At 29.7% G+C, this 23,106-nt stretch overlaps 2 protein-coding genes and 1 long non-coding RNA gene across 4 annotated transcripts; all 3 read left to right on the forward strand.

Annotated features, from left to right (window-relative positions):
- Window positions 1-12,309: 12,309 nt before the first annotated feature.
- Window positions 12,310-15,623, forward strand: LOC121121425 (putative GTP-binding protein 6). Its single transcript, XM_040716350.2, has 3 exons — window positions 12,310-12,751; window positions 13,965-14,598; window positions 14,711-15,623. The coding sequence occupies exons 1-3, from the start codon at window positions 12,682-12,684 to the stop codon at window positions 15,543-15,545; spliced, it is 1,539 nt and encodes a 512-aa protein (XP_040572284.1). The 5' UTR covers window positions 12,310-12,681; the 3' UTR covers window positions 15,546-15,623.
- A 90-nt stretch (window positions 15,624-15,713) lies between these two features.
- On the forward strand, window positions 15,714-17,104 carry LOC121121426 (uncharacterized). Its single transcript, XM_040716351.2, has 4 exons — window positions 15,714-15,869; window positions 15,924-16,060; window positions 16,126-16,220; window positions 16,274-17,104. Exons 1-4 carry the CDS (start codon window positions 15,714-15,716, stop codon window positions 16,450-16,452), a joined length of 567 nt encoding a protein of 188 aa, XP_040572285.1. The 3' UTR covers window positions 16,453-17,104.
- A 4,092-nt stretch (window positions 17,105-21,196) lies between these two features.
- LOC121122008 (uncharacterized) lies at window positions 21,197-21,909 on the forward strand. Of its 2 annotated transcripts, none has more exons than XR_005865656.2 (3): window positions 21,197-21,443; window positions 21,526-21,644; window positions 21,697-21,909. It is a non-coding gene; the product is annotated as an uncharacterized lncRNA (long non-coding RNA). The 2 variants fall into 2 exon arrangements; XR_005865655.2 differs by having other exon boundaries at window positions 21,700-21,909.
- The last annotated feature ends 1,197 nt before the right edge of the window (window positions 21,910-23,106 follow it).

The raw sequence follows: 23,106 nt of genomic DNA on the forward strand, positions 1-23,106 counted from the left end.
GTATTCTACACTTACGCTCCGTTTTCAAAAGGACAGGAATACAATTTCTTGTTGATCCTTCGTAGTCTTTGTAAATTTATATATATTGATCATTTTATCATTTCTATGAAATTTTTTTGTCTATCCCAAGGTAATGTATTTCTAGTTACCTTGGGATATTATACACAAATAGTATAGGTACGGGTTTAATAAAATATTACTAACCAATAATGTAGCTCAGTATCGAATAAAATACTATGATATGATTTTAATATTATCAATATAACCATATATGTAATTTATTTTAGAAATCGTGTAGAAATAATACGGCATTGATATTCTGAAAGTACATAAGAGATGAATAGCAGTTAGTATGATTGATTTCTTTGCTTATCTACCAGTTGATTTCTGGCCTTTTTTCTGTTTATTTTTGTATGAGAGGTTGGTGATATGACGTGGAATACGGTTTTTTATCAAACAAAGAATGAAAATTTTCTGTTATAACGTCCAAAAATTTATGAGCTAGTTGCCTTCCCTTCCGGAAAATAAAAAGAATTGGACTCCTCTGTAACTGCATGTGAAGTGCCCTTAAGAACATTTTTGTTTTATCCTTTTAGTCGAATAAGTACCTAAAATTATACTGATACTAACTTTGACACTTTAGCCGGTACAAAAATACTTGCGCCGTGACAAGTAACAACACTAATTTTTTCTAATATTTTTTTGGGAAATCATATCCTATTGTATTATTAAAAGGTTTAAACTTTTTAGATATGTGAAAATTAAATAATATTTAATTGCAAAAGTTCGTGTGTTTGCGATATCCTACACTGATATATAAAAAAAATTCATATAGGTAACTTTTATATATGACTATGATTCCTTTTGTTTCTAAATTTCAGTCTCAAATAGCATTATATTTTTACAGCAAGCTTAAAATTTGAAAGCAATCCCATCCTTGCTTTATAAAAAAGTTATAGATTATACCGCAACATTCATATCTAAAGATACTAACGCAACCTACTTGATATTTTATTAAATTCTGATAAAAGTTAATTGTATTAACTTAATAAAAGCGTATTAATTCTCGCGTATTTTCAATCAATATCACTCTCTCATTACAAACTTGGTATTTCGAGCGCATCCATCAATAAAAACAGTTCAAAATATCTGATTTAGAACAAAAATATTTCAAATGGATGTCACCCAATGGGACATGATTGTTGTTTACTTATATTCATTTGTAAGTAAAGCGACAGAGAGTGGCAGCGTCTTGTTGCAAAATAACACAACTTCTTAAATTATAATATAATTTAATATAAAATACCATATATGCATGTATGTTTCTCACATAGAAGGTGCTGTCAAAATTATTCTGAGGATGCGCTTTTATTAAAAAAACAAGGTAGACTATCACACCACCTAACAGATAATGAATATTGTTTGAGTTTCCTCCTGCCTTATCTCCAATCTTGACAGAAATATTTCAAAACAAATATTTAGCATAGTTTAATCTTCAATTTGAAGTAAATAGTTTAGTTTAAAGAATGATTGGAGCTCCTATGTACAAATGGTTTGCGGAAACAATGTTTTCAGCAAAATGTCATAGAACTGTCAAAAATATATGATTTAGAACAAAAATCAAGGGTTTCTGCAGGTACTTTTAAAAGGGGGGGAGACTTGGTTTTTGGAATTTTTTTGAAAAAAAATCAAAAAGTGGGGAAAAAAATCAAAAAATAGAAATAAAATTTTTATTTCATAAAAAAAAAATCAAAAACCTACAGTGCTTCACAAAAATTAAAAAATTTTAATGTTAAATTTTTTGGAAAAAAATTTGAAAAATTAAATTTCAAATATCACACTTGTTGTAAAAAGTAATTCAAATATTAAATTTTCTAGTAAGAAGCAAAAAATTCCTTACTTTGGGGGCTGCTGCCCCTCCAGCCCACCCCCTGTTGACGATTCTGGCAATCTTTTTAACAGAAGTATCCCAGTCATCGTCAGAAAGATTTATTATATAGCTTTCATAGTTAATTGAGAAGAATTAACTATGAAATAATTATTAAATAATTAATGAAAATTGTTGATAACATAGCAAGAGTTAATTCGAATTTAACCATTCAAAGTTTAGAAAACTGATAATGATAAAAGAAGCAGAAAAATCCAAAAATAACAACGTATGCTCGTGAGGTAACATTTTGTAAGAGTTGAATTACTTCATAACCCGGATGACGTAACATTGTAGGATTTTAAAATCTCACACCGAACTGAATTCAAAAGTTGAGAACCCTCTTAATACATTTATACAGGAAATTACTTGAATTTTGTCCAAAGTTTCAGAATATTTCCTAATAATTCCATATTCGTCAAATCCAATTATATTAATCAATATAATTAGTCATACAATGATTTATTGTTCATAACAATGGATTCCACTTGGTGAATCAATATTAATTCTATTGTTAATGACTGATGATAAAGAAAGTTCTCATAAGAGCCATTTTTTTAAAGAAGAAATCAACAATGGAGTCATGATTAATAATTTATTTACCAAAATTTTAGTAGAATTGAAGAGATAATTCACGTATTTTCATAAAGTAATGTACATATTGTATATGTATATAAAAAGCTGTCAGCGAGATGTCACGATCTAATAAAATATTAAATATAATATAATCATTTCTTTTAAAAAAATATTATATTATTTGAATAGCATGATCATAAAAAAGTGCTCCCATAAATTATTTATTTAAGAACAAAAATTTAAGAACGAGAACTGTGTCAAAGTGAGATAAATTTAATTATTTCCGATTCATTAGTAAAATTCAGGAGATAGAGACGCTGTAGTAAGGGACACAAGTAAGTTATTCGATAAAAAATTAGAAAATGATTTTTTTTTGTTTTGTTGTAGGCAATGTAAATCAGATATTCGAATTTTATTCATTTAATCAGTTGTTTTAACGAAAGATATCCACTTGAGTTGCTGATTTAATTACTTGAGACTCATGATGTTGAAGGATTTAAACATCGGATACTTAAAAATTGAGCCCTTTGACTTGGAAAGACTTGAAAAATAAGAAATTTAAGTGATGAAACATGTGTTTCTAATGTTTAGGAAAATAATTTAAGGGACAAAATATTTTGTAAAGTTGTGGCATACTTCAAGAGACATTTAATGCCTCTATTCACAATTTTTTATCAAGTACCATTTTTAAAAGCTAGTGTTAAATATTTGATTAGGTGAATGTGAATTTCCTATTGATGTCGTTATCACCTAGGTTATCGTACAGATCAGATAAGGAGCATTGGTTTTATTACAGTATATTATTTAACATTATTTAATAAATCATTGATCTTTATAGGTTGATCAGTTGTCTTGATCTGTGGAGGATGGCTCTGTATCTCAGAAATGATGTTCACTTGTCCGATTGACGTCCGATAATTGAACCAAAAAAAACAAGATTTAAAAATTATTTTCTAAAAAATTCAAAATTCTTAATGCCCTCCTCATTTTGGAATTTTTGAAAATTTCCTGATATTATTGACCTAATGTAATTTCCTTTTTGTAATACCGGGTGGTCCATTGAAATATGAAGACTTACTAATTCAATAATTAATTAAGATTGAGAGATTGAAATTAATCCCTACTTCGATATATTAAGGAATATTCAATTAGTTACAAAAAAAAACCTGAACTCTCTAGATTATGTACAAGTTAAGAAAATGACACATGAAAGTGACCGACAAATTTCTATTTCTCCACTCCAACAGATGGGCGAATTCAGGAACACCGTCAGCAAGTCCGAAACGTTGGAGAGGGAGAAGAACTCTGTCAAAAACGCCAAGTCTTTTGAACTCTTTTTTACACTTTTGGCTTCCTTCAGACATGATGCCAACCCCTTCGACTACACCTTTTAGGTGCATGTCGAGGAGAAGGCCTTCAGTGTATGTCATCCAAACATCGAGGCCTTTAAAGCCACCGTCATCCAGCACTGATACGCCATTACAAAAGACTACCTCTGCAGCGGGTGCCAAGATTTTTACTGCCGCCTGGAAGCCATCACCGCGGCTAAGGGTGGCTACATTAATGACTAAGAGAGCTCAGACACACATCAATGTATTTCAATAATTTTGTTGAAATTCTATTATTAATCAATAAAGTTTAAAAAGTGTTCAGATTTATGAGACCAGACTGTTCATTACTTTCTGGATTATGATCATTCGAGGTCAAGTTAAATATAATTTTCCAAAATTTTAATAATAAAAAAATCCTTTTTTTATTATTAAATAAAAAAATTGTCTAAAATAAACAAAATTAAGGAGAAGGGATTTTTAAAAAAATATGTTTTTAAATCCAAAAGGAGCATATCTCAAAAAAAATTGGAAACAATTATTAATCCATTTTTTTAATATTTCCCATACAAATGACGTTTTGGGAAGCCCAAAATGTATTGTAGTGAATATGCATAGTTGTATAAAATATGACCTACTGCTGTGGAATACATATAATAAACCCAAAAATGACAAAGTAACCCATACAATTTGATGAATGTTTGGAAGACGGGCATCCTGAGTTTACGAATATAACGCAAGGATATTTAGGCTATAATTACTCCGATTGGGATCCTCAATTTTAACAGGAACTTACACTTAGAACTTATGTTCAACCCCTCGATTTTACTCTTTGTCCTTTATAAGCATAGGCACAAGCAATTATTGTGTTGATCAAGGATGTTCAACCTTTTAATATAATGATCCATATTGTCACTTGAAATATTTTAATGGGCAACAGAACCCATCAAATTAAATTTCATAAAAATGGCTTCATAAAACAAAACTATTAAGTACATATTTATTTCAAGTTTAGGCAAAATATATATAAAAATCTAATCTGGCAACCCTGTTCAGGGGGGTTGGCATGATTATACATTTTTTTTTGTGGAGGAGGGTAGGACTTGGTTTATCTTTTTACTGCGCTGCATTATTTGATCAAAGGATCTTTTTTTCTAAAAATTTTCTTTGAATTCTTATTCAGCATTTTCTTCAAAACGATAATTTTTCAAAATTCCTTTATTTGTGAAATATTTTTCAATGTTCGTATTATACACCACGTTCTACGCGTTTTCATGATATTGTGATAACTTTGCTAAAAAACACTGCTTGAAGAGGAAATGGGGAGTGGGCTGGACTTAAACATTAAGTGGACCGCAATGCAGGCCAGGGGCTGTACATCCCTGTTGTAGATGTTCGCTCCTCAAGGATCGAAAGAATCCTCTTCAGATTGGAAACTTTAAAAAAATTATCACACGTTAAGATCATATTGAATACACCTCGTGTAATATTACTATTGAATATTAATAAAAAATCTTGGAATGTAGGGAAAATTTGTATATTCAATATTATGTTGATTAAAAAATATGTAAGCCTTTTGTTCTTCCAAATATATAATATGTACAATTCTTCTATATAAGTACAAATATCAATATGTATTACTTTATTTGAAAAAATAAAGAGACCAGAATATTATGTACATATTCTAGTAAACAAAAACTCGAAAACTCACCCAAGGCAATTTTCTTCTTTAAATTTGTATATCAATATTATATTGTATTATATATAACATTGCGAGTATGTACTTTTCTACTGCTTATACGTACTTTATTGACCAATGAACTAGAAAACAAATAAAGAAAAATATATATTATCTATGTATTTTGTACATTAGAGTGGGTCGAAAATCTGAATTTCCTCAAAAAGGTACTAGGAACTATGAAGCACCATCAAATGATATTCGTTGCCAAATGTCAGGACGATTGAACATATTGTGAAGGTTCCCAATTGAGTTGAAACTCTGGTATTTTGTGGATTTTTTAAATATTTTTTGCAATATCATATTGCTTTTTACTACAAATTATTTTCTTCATTAAAATTTCCAAAAAATATAATATTTGAAATTTTTGTGAGTAGCTGTGGATTTAGAAATTAAGAAAAACAAAAGATTTTAAACTTCATTTTTGAATTTTTTTTCTAAGAAATTTATTTTCTGGGAGTGTGCGTGGATTTTTAAAACTTTAGAATCTTCATAAAAATAAGTAGATAAGGACGTCTGCATGGGGCAGGATGGATAGACTTAAAAACTCCCTCCCCAAATTGAGAACTTTTTCAGATTACCAATCAAAAATTATAACTTATAAATGTTGTCTTTTTCCTTTTATTTCCTAAAAAGGGTAATTTATTCAAAAATTTAGCTCTAAATTTTTCTTTTCTCATTTAAAAAATTAAGGACCCTTAAAAATAAAATCCTTCTGGTAGAGTAGTTTTGACTTTACCATAGAGTGAGTAGGGTTAATCATCATCACAAAAGGAATCAATTATATGACAAAATAGACATTTTAATATGAAATAGGAGGCCTAGTTTTTTTGAAAGATGAATTAAAATTAAAATTTTTCGTCCTGCCTCAATTTCATCAAATATCATTTTTTAAGTAAAGAAACCCTTTAAAAAATTCTCCTCATTTTGACATTTAAAATATTTCATACAAAGCTATATTTTTTTTTAGGTCAGCCCGAAAATTATTTGATTTTGGGAGGAGGCTAAACCACCTCCTCCAACCCCTAGTGGTCACCCTCGTATATGCAAAACTAAACTTGACTGAGCCGAGACTGAACTAAACGGGACTGCAGTCTTTAGTAGTGTTGTGTCAGTCCATAATTAGGACTTAGGACTGCAGTATCGTCCAGTTACGTTTCGGTCCAATCCGGTTCAGTCCTGCATATACGTCCTAAAACTGATAAAGTGTGTCCTTGACGACATCACTCATCTGTACCTCTTCACTTATAAATCTGCTCTAGTATTGACACGGCGTTACCTCGCTAACACAAAAATACCCCATGTATTTTGTTGTCAGCTGTCGATTCCCTATTCTCCCTTGATACGTCATGGCTATTTCATAATTTATTATTTTTCATAAGTATACAAAGTAATTAGTATTTCATATGCTCCGTTTCTAAAAGAACCGGAATACAATTTCTTGTTGATACCTCATCGTTTCTATAATATAAGTCTACATCGGCCATTTTTTAATTTCTATGAATAAATTTTGGCTATTTCTTCAAAGAAATAGTATAATAACTAATCATTACTACTACTCCTTCAATCAAGTATTACTAAGCAATATTATAATACAGTATCGAATAAAATACTATGTAGATTTTAATAATATATAATTTATTCTAAAAATGGTGAAGAAATAATATGACAATGATAGTCTGGGAGTATATAAGATATAAATAGCAGTTGGTATGATTGACTTATGTGGCTAACTACCAGAGAATTTCGGGCCTTTTTTCTGTTTCTTTTTGGAGGAAAGGTTGAATGATACAATAAAGATAACGACGTGTTGGTAGTCTGAAGGACCAACAGTCTATTTGAATGGAATCCCGCTCATTTCCTTAAATCACAATCCTCTCAAGATTATCCTCAATCTTTTCAATGACTTACTTATAGTCAAGAACTCATCTATGTTTTCCTAAATTTTACAATCTTCACTTTGTCGAGGTTTCGTGGTAGTAAACACTTCACCGACGCCGTAAGACATGTTGTCACCTCAACAGACCCCTCCCTTACGAACAGTCCCCAAGGACCGAATAAATAAGAACCCACACAAATAAATGCACCCTTTCCGTATTGAGCATAAACAGGACGCACTTTGTCCCGTATTACTGTGATTTTAAAAAAATGGTCTTGTAAAATGCCACTGCCAAATGAATTTGAGGCACAAATATGCATCCAATTGTTCAGCAGATGTTCTATGGATGCTCTACATTCTATCTATTAATGTATGTATACAGTTTTATGTAAGCAAGACAGGTTTCTGTTTAAGAAAGATTCTTAGTTCATTCAATTGATTTTGTTTATCATTAAAAACAATTTGCTTGCCATGTGTTCATGTCACTCAAAAATATGCATATAATTCAATTCAGGATCAAACAGTTAAATAATCGAAAAAATTGGCGCACATATTTTTAATTCAATAGAAATGATGAAATAAATGAAATTATTACACCGATTTTGACCCAAATATGACTATTTAGAACTATTCAATAATATTAATGGATTATATATTTCTGGGAAAAACAATGTTCCTGCTCAATTTGCTCTAAATATGATATATAATAAAAATTGCTTGCTCACCGTCTCTTGGAAAACGGACTCGTCCCATATTTAGTAAAAAGGTACCTGTCCCGACCTTACGAAGTAGGTGCCCCTTATTTATTATTTAGAGAGTTGTCAATCCTACACACAACAATCATCAAAGCCCCTCAAGCCAACCCACCCTACTCTACATAATATGTATGTATTTTGAAAAAATAAGAATTGATGACAAAAAAAATATCTTATTATTTACGGTTATTTTGTTTAAAAGAACAACTATGTAATACATACATTGGTACATTTCTTTTCTTTCTTTTTTTTCAGAGATGGTTTTCTTTGAAGGGAAAAATAAGAGAAAGAAAGAGATCTCATTACTTCTTGTTCTTTTTGGTTTCACTCTTTATATTATTATTTCTTCAATAGTTAGTCGTTGTCTTCGTCGTCCTCGCTGGTTGTGTGTTAGAAGATAATGAGTCCTTATTATTTCCTTTATTTTCTTAAGAAGAAGGGGGAAAATAATGCAGGTTCATTATTTATTAATACATAGAGTATACTTCTTCCCATTTTTTGTTTTTGTTTCTTCTTTTATGTAGTAGTAAAGCTCATTACTTTATCCATATACCTATATGTATGTATAATGTACAATATATAGTACCTATATTATTATATTCTTCTTTTGAGACTTTTCTCTTTCTTTTTTTAAAACATATTATATCTTCTCATAATGGAAAATGTTCGAGTATTCCTTGTCAAGCTTTATGCTTTTGCTATTTTAAAAGTCCCATTATAAATTGCTAATGACAATTTTCCAAACGATACATCATGATCCAATGCTTCCCCATTTTTTCCTGTCTTCTACGTACCACATGAAAGAGACTGTTTGATATACATGAATTGTAAATAGGCTCCCCTCTATCCAATCAATATCTGACAAGATCTCAAATTTTAAACACAAAAAATCCAAAAAATCAAATTTCTACGATAAACCATTTTCCTATGATATAAATTTTGCTTTTATTGCTTTAATTTTTCACTAGTGGGATTGTTTAATGTCCAACACGACTTGTCTACAGATGCACGGCCCTATTATTGCAGCAAAACTTTTTAAATGATACATAGGACTGAAAACATACTGAAATGAGAAAAATCAATTTTGAAAGCAAAGTTAATATTGCAAGAAAATGATGCCACTTCGTTCCAGAGTTTAAAATTTGGGATCCTTTCAAGTTTTAATAAGATAAAAGGCGCTCTAGTACCTATTATTGTACATCAAGCAGTCCCTAAAAAACAAGTGGCGAAACAAATACCACGTGATCGATTTCTATAATATTGATCTATAATAAGTCGATACAAGAAAACCTTTTTTTGCCAACTAGGGGTGATGAGTATTGTTGTGACGGTCCTGATTTATTCGGTTCAGTCCAGCCTTAGGACCGGTCCTATCGGTCCTAAGGATTGTCTTTTATTGGTACCGGTCATTGGGTCACAAAAATTTAAGAAGTGTTAATCACTACTCCGTTATTAATTATGATTGAACATGATGGATGATTCATGTTAGAAAAGACTCACAGATTGAAGAACATGCCTAATATGAGACTAGAGCATAATTTCATCATTAGTCCAACAGAAAACAACCATTGAACGCGTTTTATAGTAATACACATTACATATTTTGATTAAAAAATTCAAAGGAATATCAATTTTAACCAAAAATAAACAATAACGACGTAAGGACTTCATTTATTTATATTTTAATGGAAAACAACTTTGAGGCAAAATATTTATAAGGCAACATGGTTCATGGCAGAATGTCTGGAGGCAAAAGTACAGGGCACCTACAGGAGCTAATAATCCAGGATGTCATTTAGTTATGGAAAGTTTTTGCATTTTAGAGATCTGAATTCAAAATATAGATACAACATACAAATTGGACTGTCTTGGACTCTAACAACGGAAAAAACTCGACTCTTGAACTTTTTATATAAGCCGACAATTTTGCGAAAATGAATGAAATTCGTTTTAATATTTTTTTGTATAATTTGGGGGGGCATGGCCTCCCCACTTTGTGAGAACGAACAATTATTAAAAAAATGTGATTTATTTTCATTACACTTAGCTCATTATAGCACCCACCCACCCGCTCCCATTTTCAAAAATGTTGAATGGAGCCAAAATTAGTAATAGGATTTATTTTAGGAGAGGGTGAAGGGTGTGAATATTTTTTTCAAATTCTACGGCAGAGATCCCATTTTTCCTCATTAACATTCATATTTTCCGACTCGGATATGAAATGATTTTCTTATGGAAAATAAAATATAGGCTTCGTTTGTTTGAAAAATTTCAAAGTTAAGGTCTTCTTTCAAAATGTGTCTTTCCCTATGAAAAGTTTAAGACCAAGACAGAAATTCCTTAATTAAGGCCCCCGCCCCTGCTTTTCAATGAATGAACTCTTAATAATATAATGTTTTTCCTAATTTATCAAATGACTTTTTTTTCAATTATTTTTTTATGAACCTTATTTGAGCCTTTTTTAGCCTTATAGCCCTTTTATAAAAATACATATTTTATTTATTCAAAGGGATTTCCAAATTTTAAGTTATTGAATTCGATTTCCGAATAACATGCCGTTTTTACAACTCGAATACTCCATGGAGGAGGGGGGTCACATGTCCTTTGGTACTAGCCCTTGGTGTAGTCTAAATGTAATATAAAATGTATTAGCTCACTTGAATAGAAACTTAAAAAATATATACTTAGGCTCATTTTATATTAAAGGAAGAATTTTGTATCTTAAAAAAGAGAAACCAAATACATCATTTAAGAAGAATATCCAACAAAATTCAGTTCTTGGAACACACCGGCTAAAACCCTCATATGTTATTGTTATTCAGACCAAAGAACACGAAAATAGCTATTAAAATTTTCAATCGCAGTAGGTTTAAAAAAATCACATTATTTGATAAGAATATATATTTTAGAAGCAGGAAAATTCAAAAAATTAAATATAAAGAAATCAATTACGATACTTACATCTAACCAATAAATACTAATGACAACGATTGGATACGAAACATATTTAAATTGGGGTTAATCTTCCTGCCTTTAAAATATTTTTTTCTTAAATATTTATCTTTCGAATGCAGCAATGTTTTTTATCAATTTTCATTACATCGATATAGTTATTTCATTTCAAAATAAGGCTGTAAATAGAAATTATACTAAAAAAAGTAATCCATACAGAAAGGTTTTAAAAGCCAAACTTACTGCGATTGAAAATTATTCTCGTGTTCTATGGATCAAATAACTAAAATAAAAGTGGGTTTTAGACGGCGGGAAAAAGTGCTGTTGCATATTGTAATTACAAAGGTTAATAGAAGTACAAGGATAGACAATACAATAATACATGTACGACTGATGTTTAACTTCAACCATGCTTTTTAATAATCACGTCATAGAATATGATTGGTTGCGTGTTTTGTCATAATCAGTCTGTCTAGCCCATCAGTCGGTCCAATAAACCAAATTGAAAATTCTAGCAAACCCGATTACATGATGGCCTAACCTTGAACTATTATTAATCTTGGTCCACTCTTTCATTCTATAAATAATTACACTTACCACAATTTTGACAATATTCCCATCCCTAAAAATGAAGAAAAGGAGAAAATCTCAAATATTATTTTTATTTCATATATACGAGTACATACGTCATAACCTCCAATATTTCATTTTATTCAAATTTGTGGAATGAGTTAAGATAACCAAGAATTTTAGCAATAGCCTAGAAACTTTATTTGATTTAGGAATCTTATATTGATCCTGATATAGCCCATTTCAATTAAAATCTGTCAATTTGACCTTTTTTTATTGTGAAAATCAATTTGGACTAAAATAAGTGCAATTTACGACGCAACGAAAGGGTTAATAAGAATTATTTGTTTATAGAAATCGAAGATAAAACATCGAAGGATACTACAAAATTATAATCTACACTTCCTCTTGAGAACCCCCATTCTATCTTGCTTTTGTATTGACGGACTACATATATAGAAAAAAATATCTTTAAGTAAGTAAAAAAAAGCTAAAACAAAAGATAACTTTTGTAATTTTAACATTAAGCGAGGTTTCGAGGCATTATAAATGTGACGTCATATATTTACATTATATTTAAATTTATTATGACGTCAGTCATCAGCTGTTTGGTTTATAACCGACGTAGGTACATTTCATACACATTTGTTAGAGATGGAGGAACATTCTTCAGAGGAAGTATTACAGTCGTATGAGTGTCAAAATAGAAGTATATTTAAGGCCCTGGTTTCTGCGGGTGTAACATTTTCTGGTTGCTATTTTGCGCAAAAGTTTATACTTGGAAACAGCCCCCTCTTCAACAAATCCAAGGTTATAGGATCCTCAGCGCTCCTTGCTCTCATTTCGGGTTATTTGATTTTTGATGCTAATCTTATGGAATGTAGAAAGTCAATCAAGTTGGAGAAAGACACTCGTGAAAGGATTGGGAAGAGGTTGACTTCCAGATCCTCACAGTAATGTTCTGCTCTTCCTTAATCAGAATATGTCGGGCTCCGCGAAATATTTATTTCAAGGGGCAAGTGTTTGGTTAGTTTATACATTCTTTGCATACTCAGGAGTGACTCTATTATTAATAGATTTTTATTTGATTCTATATGTATTAATTACTTCTACAAACAGAATAAAATGATTTAAAGCAAATGAATGCCTTATTAATATCTCAAAGGTATGTCCTAAGATGAAACAATCGTGGACAGAGAGTAAATTGTAATAATACATTAATATGTATCTACCATTCGTGGGTGAGATCAAATTTTCGCAAATCAAATATTTACTGTACATAATTCAGCTGGGAAACTCCATTCTTGCATTATAAATAATGGGTGTTTTTTTTTCAATATTTATCATAAAATGGATCTGTGAAATTCATTTTATGAGTCTGAATTTTTTTGTTTTTAAGTACTACATATAGGCAATAAATTTAATTTTTTAGTTACGGTGATTTGGGCCTCAAGTCTCGAATTAAAATCTTTGTTTGACAAATACATCGAGGAAATACTCAATACCCTATGTAAAATGTCCTTTTCATCTTGATTTTGAAGCCGATATGTTAAATAGATACCAATAAATGAATTATGCATATTTCAAATTATGCTTGAGCTTACGATATTTTACAGACAATAAAATATAAAATATACAAATATTGATTTAATTTAATCTTTTCTGGAAGTTGAATTTTCCCAAAATTAATTTTTATATATTTTGGTTTAGTTATTGTATGGTTTTATTTGTAGATATGTTATGGTAATTGTCGTACGTACAATGTTAATAATATCAAGATACAATGGGATAAAAAAAAATACTATTGTGAGCAATTGTTAAAATTTTAATACTTAATGTATATATATCTACGATTTAAACTATTCTAAATTATTTTGTTTTGATTGATTTTCAGAAATATATTGGATATTTCCATTTTAAATGTTCTTAATTAGTTTTTCTATCTAGAAAATAATTTATTGAACAATTAAATTCTTTTACAATTGTATAAATACATTTAATATTATCTTGTATAATTTTTGAGATACTAAAGCTATTAGACATTTATTCATTCGATTATCCTCAAATCAACCTTTTAAATTTTCAGTACGAGAGTAAAAAAGTAGGCATTTTTTAAATTAGATTTATATCTGTTTAGTATCACCTCTTTGCGTTTGATATTGACTAAATCAATCTTTGTTTTTAGTAATGTAAGAGAGCTAATTTACAATGTCTCAATTCAATATATTTCAAATTACAGGGTTCCACTATAAATATACTGTTCATAATTTTTTCAAAGTGAACTTTTCATCTACGGTGAATAATGAAGGATTCAGGGATGTCTTGTTTGATTTAAACCTTTATGAAGATGTGGAAAGTGAAGCTCAAAAATACAAAGAACTTCTTTCCCGTTATTGTCTTTATGATATTTCCACAACTCAGAATATATTCTTTGTTCATCCATATTTAAATACTACGGACGAAGAGAAGGTAAACGATAGAAAAGAACTCGAAGAGGAAAGTGTACAACTCCTTCAAACTCTCAAATGGGAGGTCCCAGGTCGAATAGCACTCCCTGTTCAATCCTTGAGTCGTAAAATTGTATTTCAATATAACCAAATCAAGCAAATTAGAGAATGTATTCTTCGAGATACTTCTGTCAAATATGCTGGGATTTTTATTAATAAAGATACACTTTTTTATGGACATAGAATTGAGCTACAACGGGAACTCTTCGATCTAAATGTTTTTGATCGCTATTCAGTAGTATTACAAATTTTCAAACAACATGCTCAGACAAGAGAAGCTAAGCTTCAAGTCTCTTTAGCTGAAATACCATATGTGAGACACAGACTCAGAGGAGATCATGCCCTTGAACTGGAAAATAAGCATAGGTTTGTAATATTAAATTTTTAACAAAATTAAACTTATGAGATCGATTAAAAATTCCCTTACCTCGAATTTTCTAGTGTATTTTTATTAATCTATTATAATTTTTAATTCCAGTAAAAGTCGACAAGGTGAATCGTATTTTCATCATCATATGATGGAACTAAAAAAAAGAGAAAATAAAATAAAAAAAGAACTTTGCCGTCTTAAGGAACAGCGATCATATCTACGTAGATCACGTTTCAAACTTGGATTGCCATCAATAGCTGTTGTTGGGTATACAAATTCCGGAAAAACGAGCTTAATTAAATCGCTTACTGGATCTGATAAATTAACTCCTGAAGATAAATTTTTTGCCACACTTGATGTCACCCTTCACGGTGGTTATTTACCACAGAGCCACCAAAAAGTCTTATATATTGACACCGTTGGTTTTATTTCAGACATTCCTGTTAATTTAATAGCTTCATTTGCATCAACATTGGAAGATGCTCTTCATGCGGATCTTTTGATTCATGTTCGAGATATCAGTCATCCAGATCACGAAAGACAAAACAAAATTGTGGAAAAGACTCTCCAATATATTTTTAAAGGCACGGAGAAAAAAGCTCTAAAGAACATGATCGTTGTGTATAATAAAGTTGATAAGATAGAAATGAATTCCCTAATGGAAATTATTTCTTCTAATGCTGAGATTTTCCCTGTATCTGCAACCCGTTATTATGGAATGCAATCACTATCCACATTAATTGAAAAGCGTACATTAGAAATAAGTGGCAGACAGTTATATACTTTTCGAGTTAAAAATGGTGGAAAAGAATATCAATGGATTCGAGTAAATTTTCCTATCACTGAAGAAATTGCCGATGAAAAGGATTTTAATTATATTTTCGTAAAGACGATGATAAAGAAATCGGATTTCAACAAATTTCGCTCCCATTTTGTCTCATGATTTCATGTTAGTTACAAATATATTCTTAAGGAAGCGCGCCTTTTGATTGTAATATTAATAAAGCCCAATTAATCCCAATCATCTTAAATGTCTAGTGAATAGATTCAACTTAAGTTAATATTGTATTTTTTTGAGAGCATTCAAGTATTAGTTAATAACTCGCGCAGTATGGAAAATAATCTCCATGTTCAAGTATTTGTTAATGGAGAGCTTGTAACGACGTCATTTGATGACAAGGCAGGATTGAGATCGGCTCCAAGGAAGTGTATCTTCATTTTAGGAGTTTCTCATTTGTTTTTTTGTATCATATCCATTCTTATTCAAGTAAGGACTATTTTATTTTGCATAAAGTTAAATTATTAGAGATCGTTTTTGAAGACTCTGCTTCGCTTTTACCATCAAAGTACTGGCATATTAGATATTAATAACTTGGGAATAGGATGGTACTCCGGACTTATTTTTGGAGTAACTGGTGGTATAGGAATTTATGTGAGTAGACACATGACCAAATGCAGGTGATTAATTAGGAAATATATCATCAATTCTAAAAATAAAACACCCAATTCTTCTATCGTCTTAGCCTCGCTACTTTTCTGGTCCTTTGTGTACTATCCTCAATCATGTGTCTACCTTTATTACTCATTGCTGTCATAGGATATGAACAATTTAAAACAGGTGAGAATTTTTTTGAAATAATAAATATTGCAATTAATTAAGTATCATTTTAGCTCATGCTTCATTCATTACTTATTTACTACCTCTGCAAATCGTCGTATCCATATTAGAGGCTATTATTTCGATAATAAGTTCATGTATTAGCTGTCATGGAACTTGTTGCGCCCATTCTCCATTGGTGAAACCAAACTGTGAATGTAAACAAATATCTCAAAATGATAAATTGGTTTAACCATTCGAGCATTTTGGTTGCTCAATAAAGTCTTATATTAATTATTAGCATTATATTGAAAAGCATTTGTGTAATTCGAATAAGTATTGTTATTTACTTCCAAATTTAGATGAAATTGATAAGATATAATATACATTGGAAGCGATTCAAGGAGAGGAGGCTATATTAATGAAAGAGTTGCCTGAATGCTCCCCGGCCAAAGTTATTGCAGTTATTAGATATTATTAATAAAAAATTGTCACTATTAATGCTTCTAAAAATTTAACGGAATATTGGAACTTATATTGAACACACAACCTCTTTGTTCTAAATAATTATAAAAAAGTATATTTTTAGTTATCTACAGTCAACATATTAATACAAGGCTTTCAAAAGTCTTCCTGTTTTGGCGTGTAATATTTCTTCTTGCAATCTCATTAGTTGTAAAACAATCTAAGTCCTATTAATAAGGGAGTACTATAGTCTCTATAGTACTTATGTATTAATCTACTCTTTCTGATATTATCTATATTCTATTATCAACGTCAACTTTTAACCCCAGAAAAATGGACATTATAATTTAATTTATCTAACTATTTACTATAACATGTATCTCCAAATTTGACAAACAGTTTTTTGGAATCAAGTATATATTAATAAAAGAAAAAGAAAATAACTGTTAAATATATATTATTAATTTTGAAACAATTGTATTTTAAACATAACGCACCTACAGTAATGGGTCTAGTTGGATAACAATTAACGCTGTGTAATATTAACATTACGCATAATTTAAATTTATATTATATAAATATTAAAAAAATAAAATAATGCATTTTAAGCAATACATGACTATACATTTACTTGAAGTCTATTTTTATATAAGTTCTATAGTTTTCTTGAACCATCAAAACAACAAAATGCAGAATTTTACTTCATTGTTAATAAATAGAAGTATTTATCTTTTTAATCCTATTTTTGTTATAGATTTATAGATCAAAAGTTTTTCCTTGGATTTATTATAGAGGATAAATTACAAAAGCTTATACATCACTTTTTCACATAAGCACCCAAAATTAATCAATATTTCGGTTTTTTTTTAATTGGAATATATTTTTTACCCAATAGTTGTAGGCACATTACTGAATGAATATTGTTTTTACCCAATAAATAAATTATCATATTTTTCCTATCAGTCTACCACATAACTTGTTTGAATGACAGTTTTCAGCCATTTATTATTAGTTTTGTAATATTACTACAACCCAGAACTCAAAATCACAAAAAGTACAAAATTTACTCTTCGCTGTTAATTTTTTTTTTTTTTTTTGGATCTCGATAAAATTTTGATCGTGATTTTTGTTTAGAAAATATTAAAAATTTTACCATCATATAAAAAAATTTTATTATCAATTTCTTACTTTCTAAAATATGTTGCCCAGGTTTGAAATGTCAAAAGTGCAGCAAAGGGACATAGTCCCTCAGATAGGCCACTCAAGACAAAGCTACAATAATTTAACCTGTTCTTGGATAGAGTATATTACTTATATTTTTTGTGATTCTTAGTTCTGGGTTGTAGTAATATTACAAAACCAATAGAAAATGTACTTTGTATATATCAAAAGTAGTTATAATTTATAAATAATTAAACTTTTCCCGACTTCTAACCTCGCTGGTTGTCTGTTTCAAAATTTGTATCTTCATATTGTAGATATGGACTTGAAAGTTAAATATCTAAACGATTCAAATTTCAATAACAAAGTCTCGGAATTTCTCCCATTCATTGTTATAATTCATAGGTTTATAGAACTCACCGACGACGATGATATACCTCAAGAATTTGTTTCTTACATTGAAACGAATTACATAGGAGGAGAACAAGGATGTAGAGAAAACCGACGGAGACTACAACCATAATTTCCTATTGAAATTTGGAATATGTACGAAAAGACTCAAGCTATGAAGATTCAAACGAATAATAGTGTAAAAGGATTTTAAAAAGCTCTGTTAGTAGTATTCATCCCAACATATGGAAAGTAATAGACGCTCTTTAGAAGGAAGAGAGCTTAGCAAGAAAAAAAAGTGATTTAGACAGGAGTTAAATAATGCCGATATCCAAAAAAATATTATTGTATAAATAGAAGGATCCGCAACATTACTCTTAATTATAATCCAGACGAAAAGATGGAATATTTGAAACATAGCTTTGAATTTTCATACGATTTAAGATTTATTCATCGTTATGCATTATTTATGTTAAATATAATATTTTGTAAAGTACTTTTTTGCTTTTGTTACATTTAAAAAAGGTTACAGAAATAAATCATGTAAATATATCATTTGTTGGAATAATTTAGTTTCAACAGATATTGGTTCTTTGGAAATGTAGAAAAATAATGCTGGATTTTGGACGCAGAATAACTAGGTGCTTACATGTATAAGAATCTTGATTATTTCAATATCCCCTTCCCCTACGGATAATCCACGCTTCTTAGGGATTCTCAAACAGTTTGAGAGGCCCTGGACTAAGGATCAGTTAATATAATTAACCAAGAAAAGAGTAATGTTTTTATTTCTTAAGGTGTATCCCACGATAGATGTGGTTACTTTATAGAGAAATACGTGAAGTGAGTCAGTTTGGATAGACTATAATGATTAAAAAGGGGAAAATTATGGATTTTAGGAAACTGGACTTGAAATATTAATATGCCTTAGTTTATAAGTTTTCTGATGATCCAACTTTTCATTTCTTCCTCAAGCTTAGGCAGGGACAACAACTTAAACATACTTAGTAATAACTAATTGTTACTTGTGCTCTTGTGTAGTGTAAGTTGGATTCTACTCCAATGAAAAAGACATCTAGAGAATCATTGATACCCAGACGACCTCTAGAAAAAGGAATGTCCATCTGGACTTGACCAGGTATATAGAATCTCCAACAATTTCCATCTAAACTATTCTTCATTTGCATTGTCCATTGAATCTCAATCGACACTCATTGATTTATCTTAATCCACACTCGACTCCCTCTCTTCTTTAAACATATTTTCTCTTTCTAATTCATTTATTTTTTTACTGGGATTTTTGAAAAAACGGTTCTAATTGAGGTTCAAACCAACTTTTGAAGTATCCTCATAATTAATTGAATCAATTAATGAATACTTAATTATTGCAATTTGTGAGAAATAATCAAACATATTATCTTTTGATTTTGGAGTAACATGAAAGGGGATCATAATGACATAGTATTGGAGTATGAATCATCATAAAATATGTTTATTGTATGTATAATTCGGCAAAGTATCGGTTTGGCAATAAGGTTTTCGGCAATGTGTCCGCACCCGAATGTACACTGTTCCGTATAACTATAAGAGCCCACACAGCTGGATCTAGGAGCTTGAAATTGTATCTTAGAAAAAAATATATACAACGGGTACACCTACACAAATATAATATTATAGTAGGTGTTTGTATGTTTTTCTGCGGATTCGCAAGTTTCAAATTCTTAGTATCTGCCACAATAAAATATATATTAAAGGTACAACCTATGTACTATACTGTATACATCTAGATGTATATTCAATACAAATTAAAAAAGGGAATTATGAAGAGAACTAACAAGTTTGTCTTAGTATTTATTAATAAAATATATAATACGGGTCTAGTCTACTTTAATATGATATTATAGTAGACTAGGATGGACCACCGATTTTAGGAAAAAATGTTAGGAAAAAAAAGGAAAAGTGTGTAAGTGGAAAAAATGGCAAGATTCTTTTTAAACTGATATAATAACTATCACAAATATACGAAATATTACGATAAAAGAAAAATAAAATGGAAAAAGTGCTAAGGAATCACTTAATTCTCCGTTATCAATTATAATATCATTAGACATGAAGGATTATTCATATTGGACAAGACTCTTGGATTGTCGGACAAATATTTGCATAATACTAGAGAAGAGCAGCGATTTCCACTTCGTTATGATCCAGGATGTGTCAAAAGAAAAGATGGTTGACAAACTACTGAGATGATTCGGGCAGGTAGTCAATAGTCGAGCTGTTGGTGAGTGTAAGGAAAACTTTAAAGCTCAGTATAGTTGGAGCAATCTGACATTACAATGGAACAATAGTCTTCGTCTCTTCATAAACCTTCTCTCTTGTCCAAAGAGAACGAAACAGGCTGCATTACGTAATTACCTAAAGGACTCGAAGTTGTTTATCTAGGACAGTGAATGTATACTTCCTATGTATCAAGCCAAGTTATGAGAACCATAACAAGTGGCATATATTTTTAAGTGTATTTGTCTAGAATGATACAATGACATTTGAATATGTAACTACGTTTTGTAATAAATAATAATGGTTTAGTGCGATATTTATCTTATGTAAAAGCTATGTGGCTGGGCATAAAACTATATCCCAGTTCAGTCAAGTGCTGGTCACATTATCCGATTTCACGTCTAAAACAAGGGAAGAATTTGTATACCAATAAATAAAGTTTATATTCAAGTGTATTTTTTTATTAATAAAGTGGTTTCTTTAATTCTGAAGATAAACTTGTTAATCCGTGTGACATACATACTCGTAGTATAATATTATGATGTCAAGAGAGCTCGCATACGGAAAATTTGTATATGAAAGTTTGTACTGGGATTACTCGCACTGGCAAAAATCGTAGAGGATAAAGCTCACCGGGGGGGAAGACTGTCATCCTTTATTTAATGTAAATAATAATCTAACTTATATAATGACTAATTATAGTGTGTTCGAACCAGAGACAAGTGATTAAAGAAAAATAAGCAAACACGACACTAATTCGAATGGAAGAAGTACACCAATGAATACTCAAACAAAGTTGTTAGGATATTATTGTAATCTCTTAATTATCCGTTATGAATTATCATTATTGGTAATTAATGAATTAGATACTACAAATTTTTGTTTTTCTAATTTTTATTTGAATGAGCATTAATCAATGAAGTAGCTAAGACTGAATGATACTAATTTAAGGTACGTTTACTACAATCCACAATCACCACTTTCGCTTTCTAATTAATATTCCTTTTTTTTCTCTCTCTCTTTCTATACAAAGAACTTTTTTCCCCATGACTAAACTAGATATTAATCCTACAGCAACCTAATATATTAAAATGCAATACATAAATACATCACCATGATAATTATTAACATGATAATCAGGATCGTTCAAAGGTCATTATTATACTCATAATTCCACATAGTCTCATTCTATTTTTGAATTTAGTAGAAGACACATGCGTACAGATATCTTCAACGCTCTTGCATCCGAAGAAGCTGCGATTGGTTGGCTTCAAGAATAGATCATGTTATTGCTTTATAGAGATTATATATTTTTTTATCTCAATAGGTGAAGTATGTTGCATGTTTATCGGAAGTGGACTTAAGGATACTATTGAAAAATCTGCTTGTTATTATGGATACATATTTTAAACGTCTATCTTACTTTACTTTTTTAATTTAAATATTATAGTATAAATAAAACTTTAATATATATATCAAAAATTGTTATTTTATTTATATCAAGGTGGTGGAAGGGGTCGTTAAAAGATATTTTGGTTTTATATTGAAGACATGTTAATTAGTATCTGTCATTCTTAGTTACTTCATTGATTCATACTCATTCAAATTAGAATTAGAAAAATAAAAATTTGTAGTATCTAATTCATTAATTTCATATATCTTTAATTTTCTTTGCATATTTAATATCTTGAAAATGGTCAAATTACTTAAGAAAATATTCAGAAAATACTTCTATATACTAATAATTATAATATGAATGTTTCGTTGTTGTCGAAAAAGATCCTGATATTCTCATTCTCTTGGATTCTTCACACTATTTCAATTGGGTTAAGTAAGGTAATCGACCCTGTTTCATAATCTCAACTCCCCAAAAAAGTCTTATTATTGCCTCTTGTAACCTTAGTAGTATTATCATGAATATAAAAAAAAATAATGAGTTATAAACTTAAAATAACATACCAACATAAATGCATATAAAAAATTGTCTAGATTAGAAGTCCATTTTTAATTTACTTCAAAAAATTCTCACTTCGAAATTCGCAAAGAAAATTGCAAAAAACGTTTTTGCTCTAATTTTGAAAAAAAAATAATAATTAATAGTATTAATTGGAATGGTAAAACAAACCCAAACTTACCAATATTTTTTTGTACTTACAAAAAACTAAAAAGTTATGAAGAATAATGTTGTCGAAAATACAACACTCGATGACTGTTTCATTTTTGCAAATATTGCAAAAAATTATGTATTAAAATATTCTGGAAATTGTAAATACTCCGTCATGATGTTGCGTCAGCGTTTTTTTAACAACAAGCATCTTCTTGTGTCATTTTTTCTTAAAAAACTGAAAATTGACATTTGATGAAAAAATGGACAAAAAAGAGAGAAAAAATGAAAACAATTGAAAAATTATTCAGAAAATGACAGATATTTCAGTTAAACATCAATTTTTATTTAGCGAATTTATATGCAAACGAACCTCCAGACAAATTTCCTTTGGAAATTCATTTTTTTCAACTGAAATAAACCAAATTGCAATTTTCACCGATTTCTTTTTTTAGTACATAACTTTTTTTATTTTGAATAAATTTAGGCAACGCTGTAATTCGTATAGTT

The sequence above is a fragment of the Lepeophtheirus salmonis genome, chromosome 7, assembly GCF_016086655.4.
Source record: "Lepeophtheirus salmonis chromosome 7, UVic_Lsal_1.4, whole genome shotgun sequence".
Classification (NCBI taxonomy): domain Eukaryota; kingdom Metazoa; phylum Arthropoda; class Copepoda; order Siphonostomatoida; family Caligidae; genus Lepeophtheirus; species Lepeophtheirus salmonis.

Bases quoted from the DNA above. Each gene is read 5' to 3' on its own strand.
- LOC121121425 (XM_040716350.2), top strand. From the start codon at position 12,682: ATGTTCTGCTCTTCCTTAATCAGAATATGTCGGGCTCCGCGAAATATT. The intron at 12,752-13,964 runs GTTAGTTTATAC...TTCAAATTACAG, and splicing joins TTTCAAGGGGCAAGTGTTTG to GGTTCCACTATAAATATACT. The intron at 14,599-14,710 runs GTTTGTAATATT...TTTTAATTCCAG, and splicing joins GAACTGGAAAATAAGCATAG to TAAAAGTCGACAAGGTGAAT.
- LOC121121426 (XM_040716351.2), top strand. From the start codon at position 15,714: ATGGAAAATAATCTCCATGTTCAAGTATTTGTTAATGGAGAGCTTGTA. The intron at 16,061-16,125 runs GTGATTAATTAG...CTATCGTCTTAG, and splicing joins AGACACATGACCAAATGCAG to CCTCGCTACTTTTCTGGTCC. The intron at 16,221-16,273 runs GTGAGAATTTTT...GTATCATTTTAG, and splicing joins ATATGAACAATTTAAAACAG to CTCATGCTTCATTCATTACT.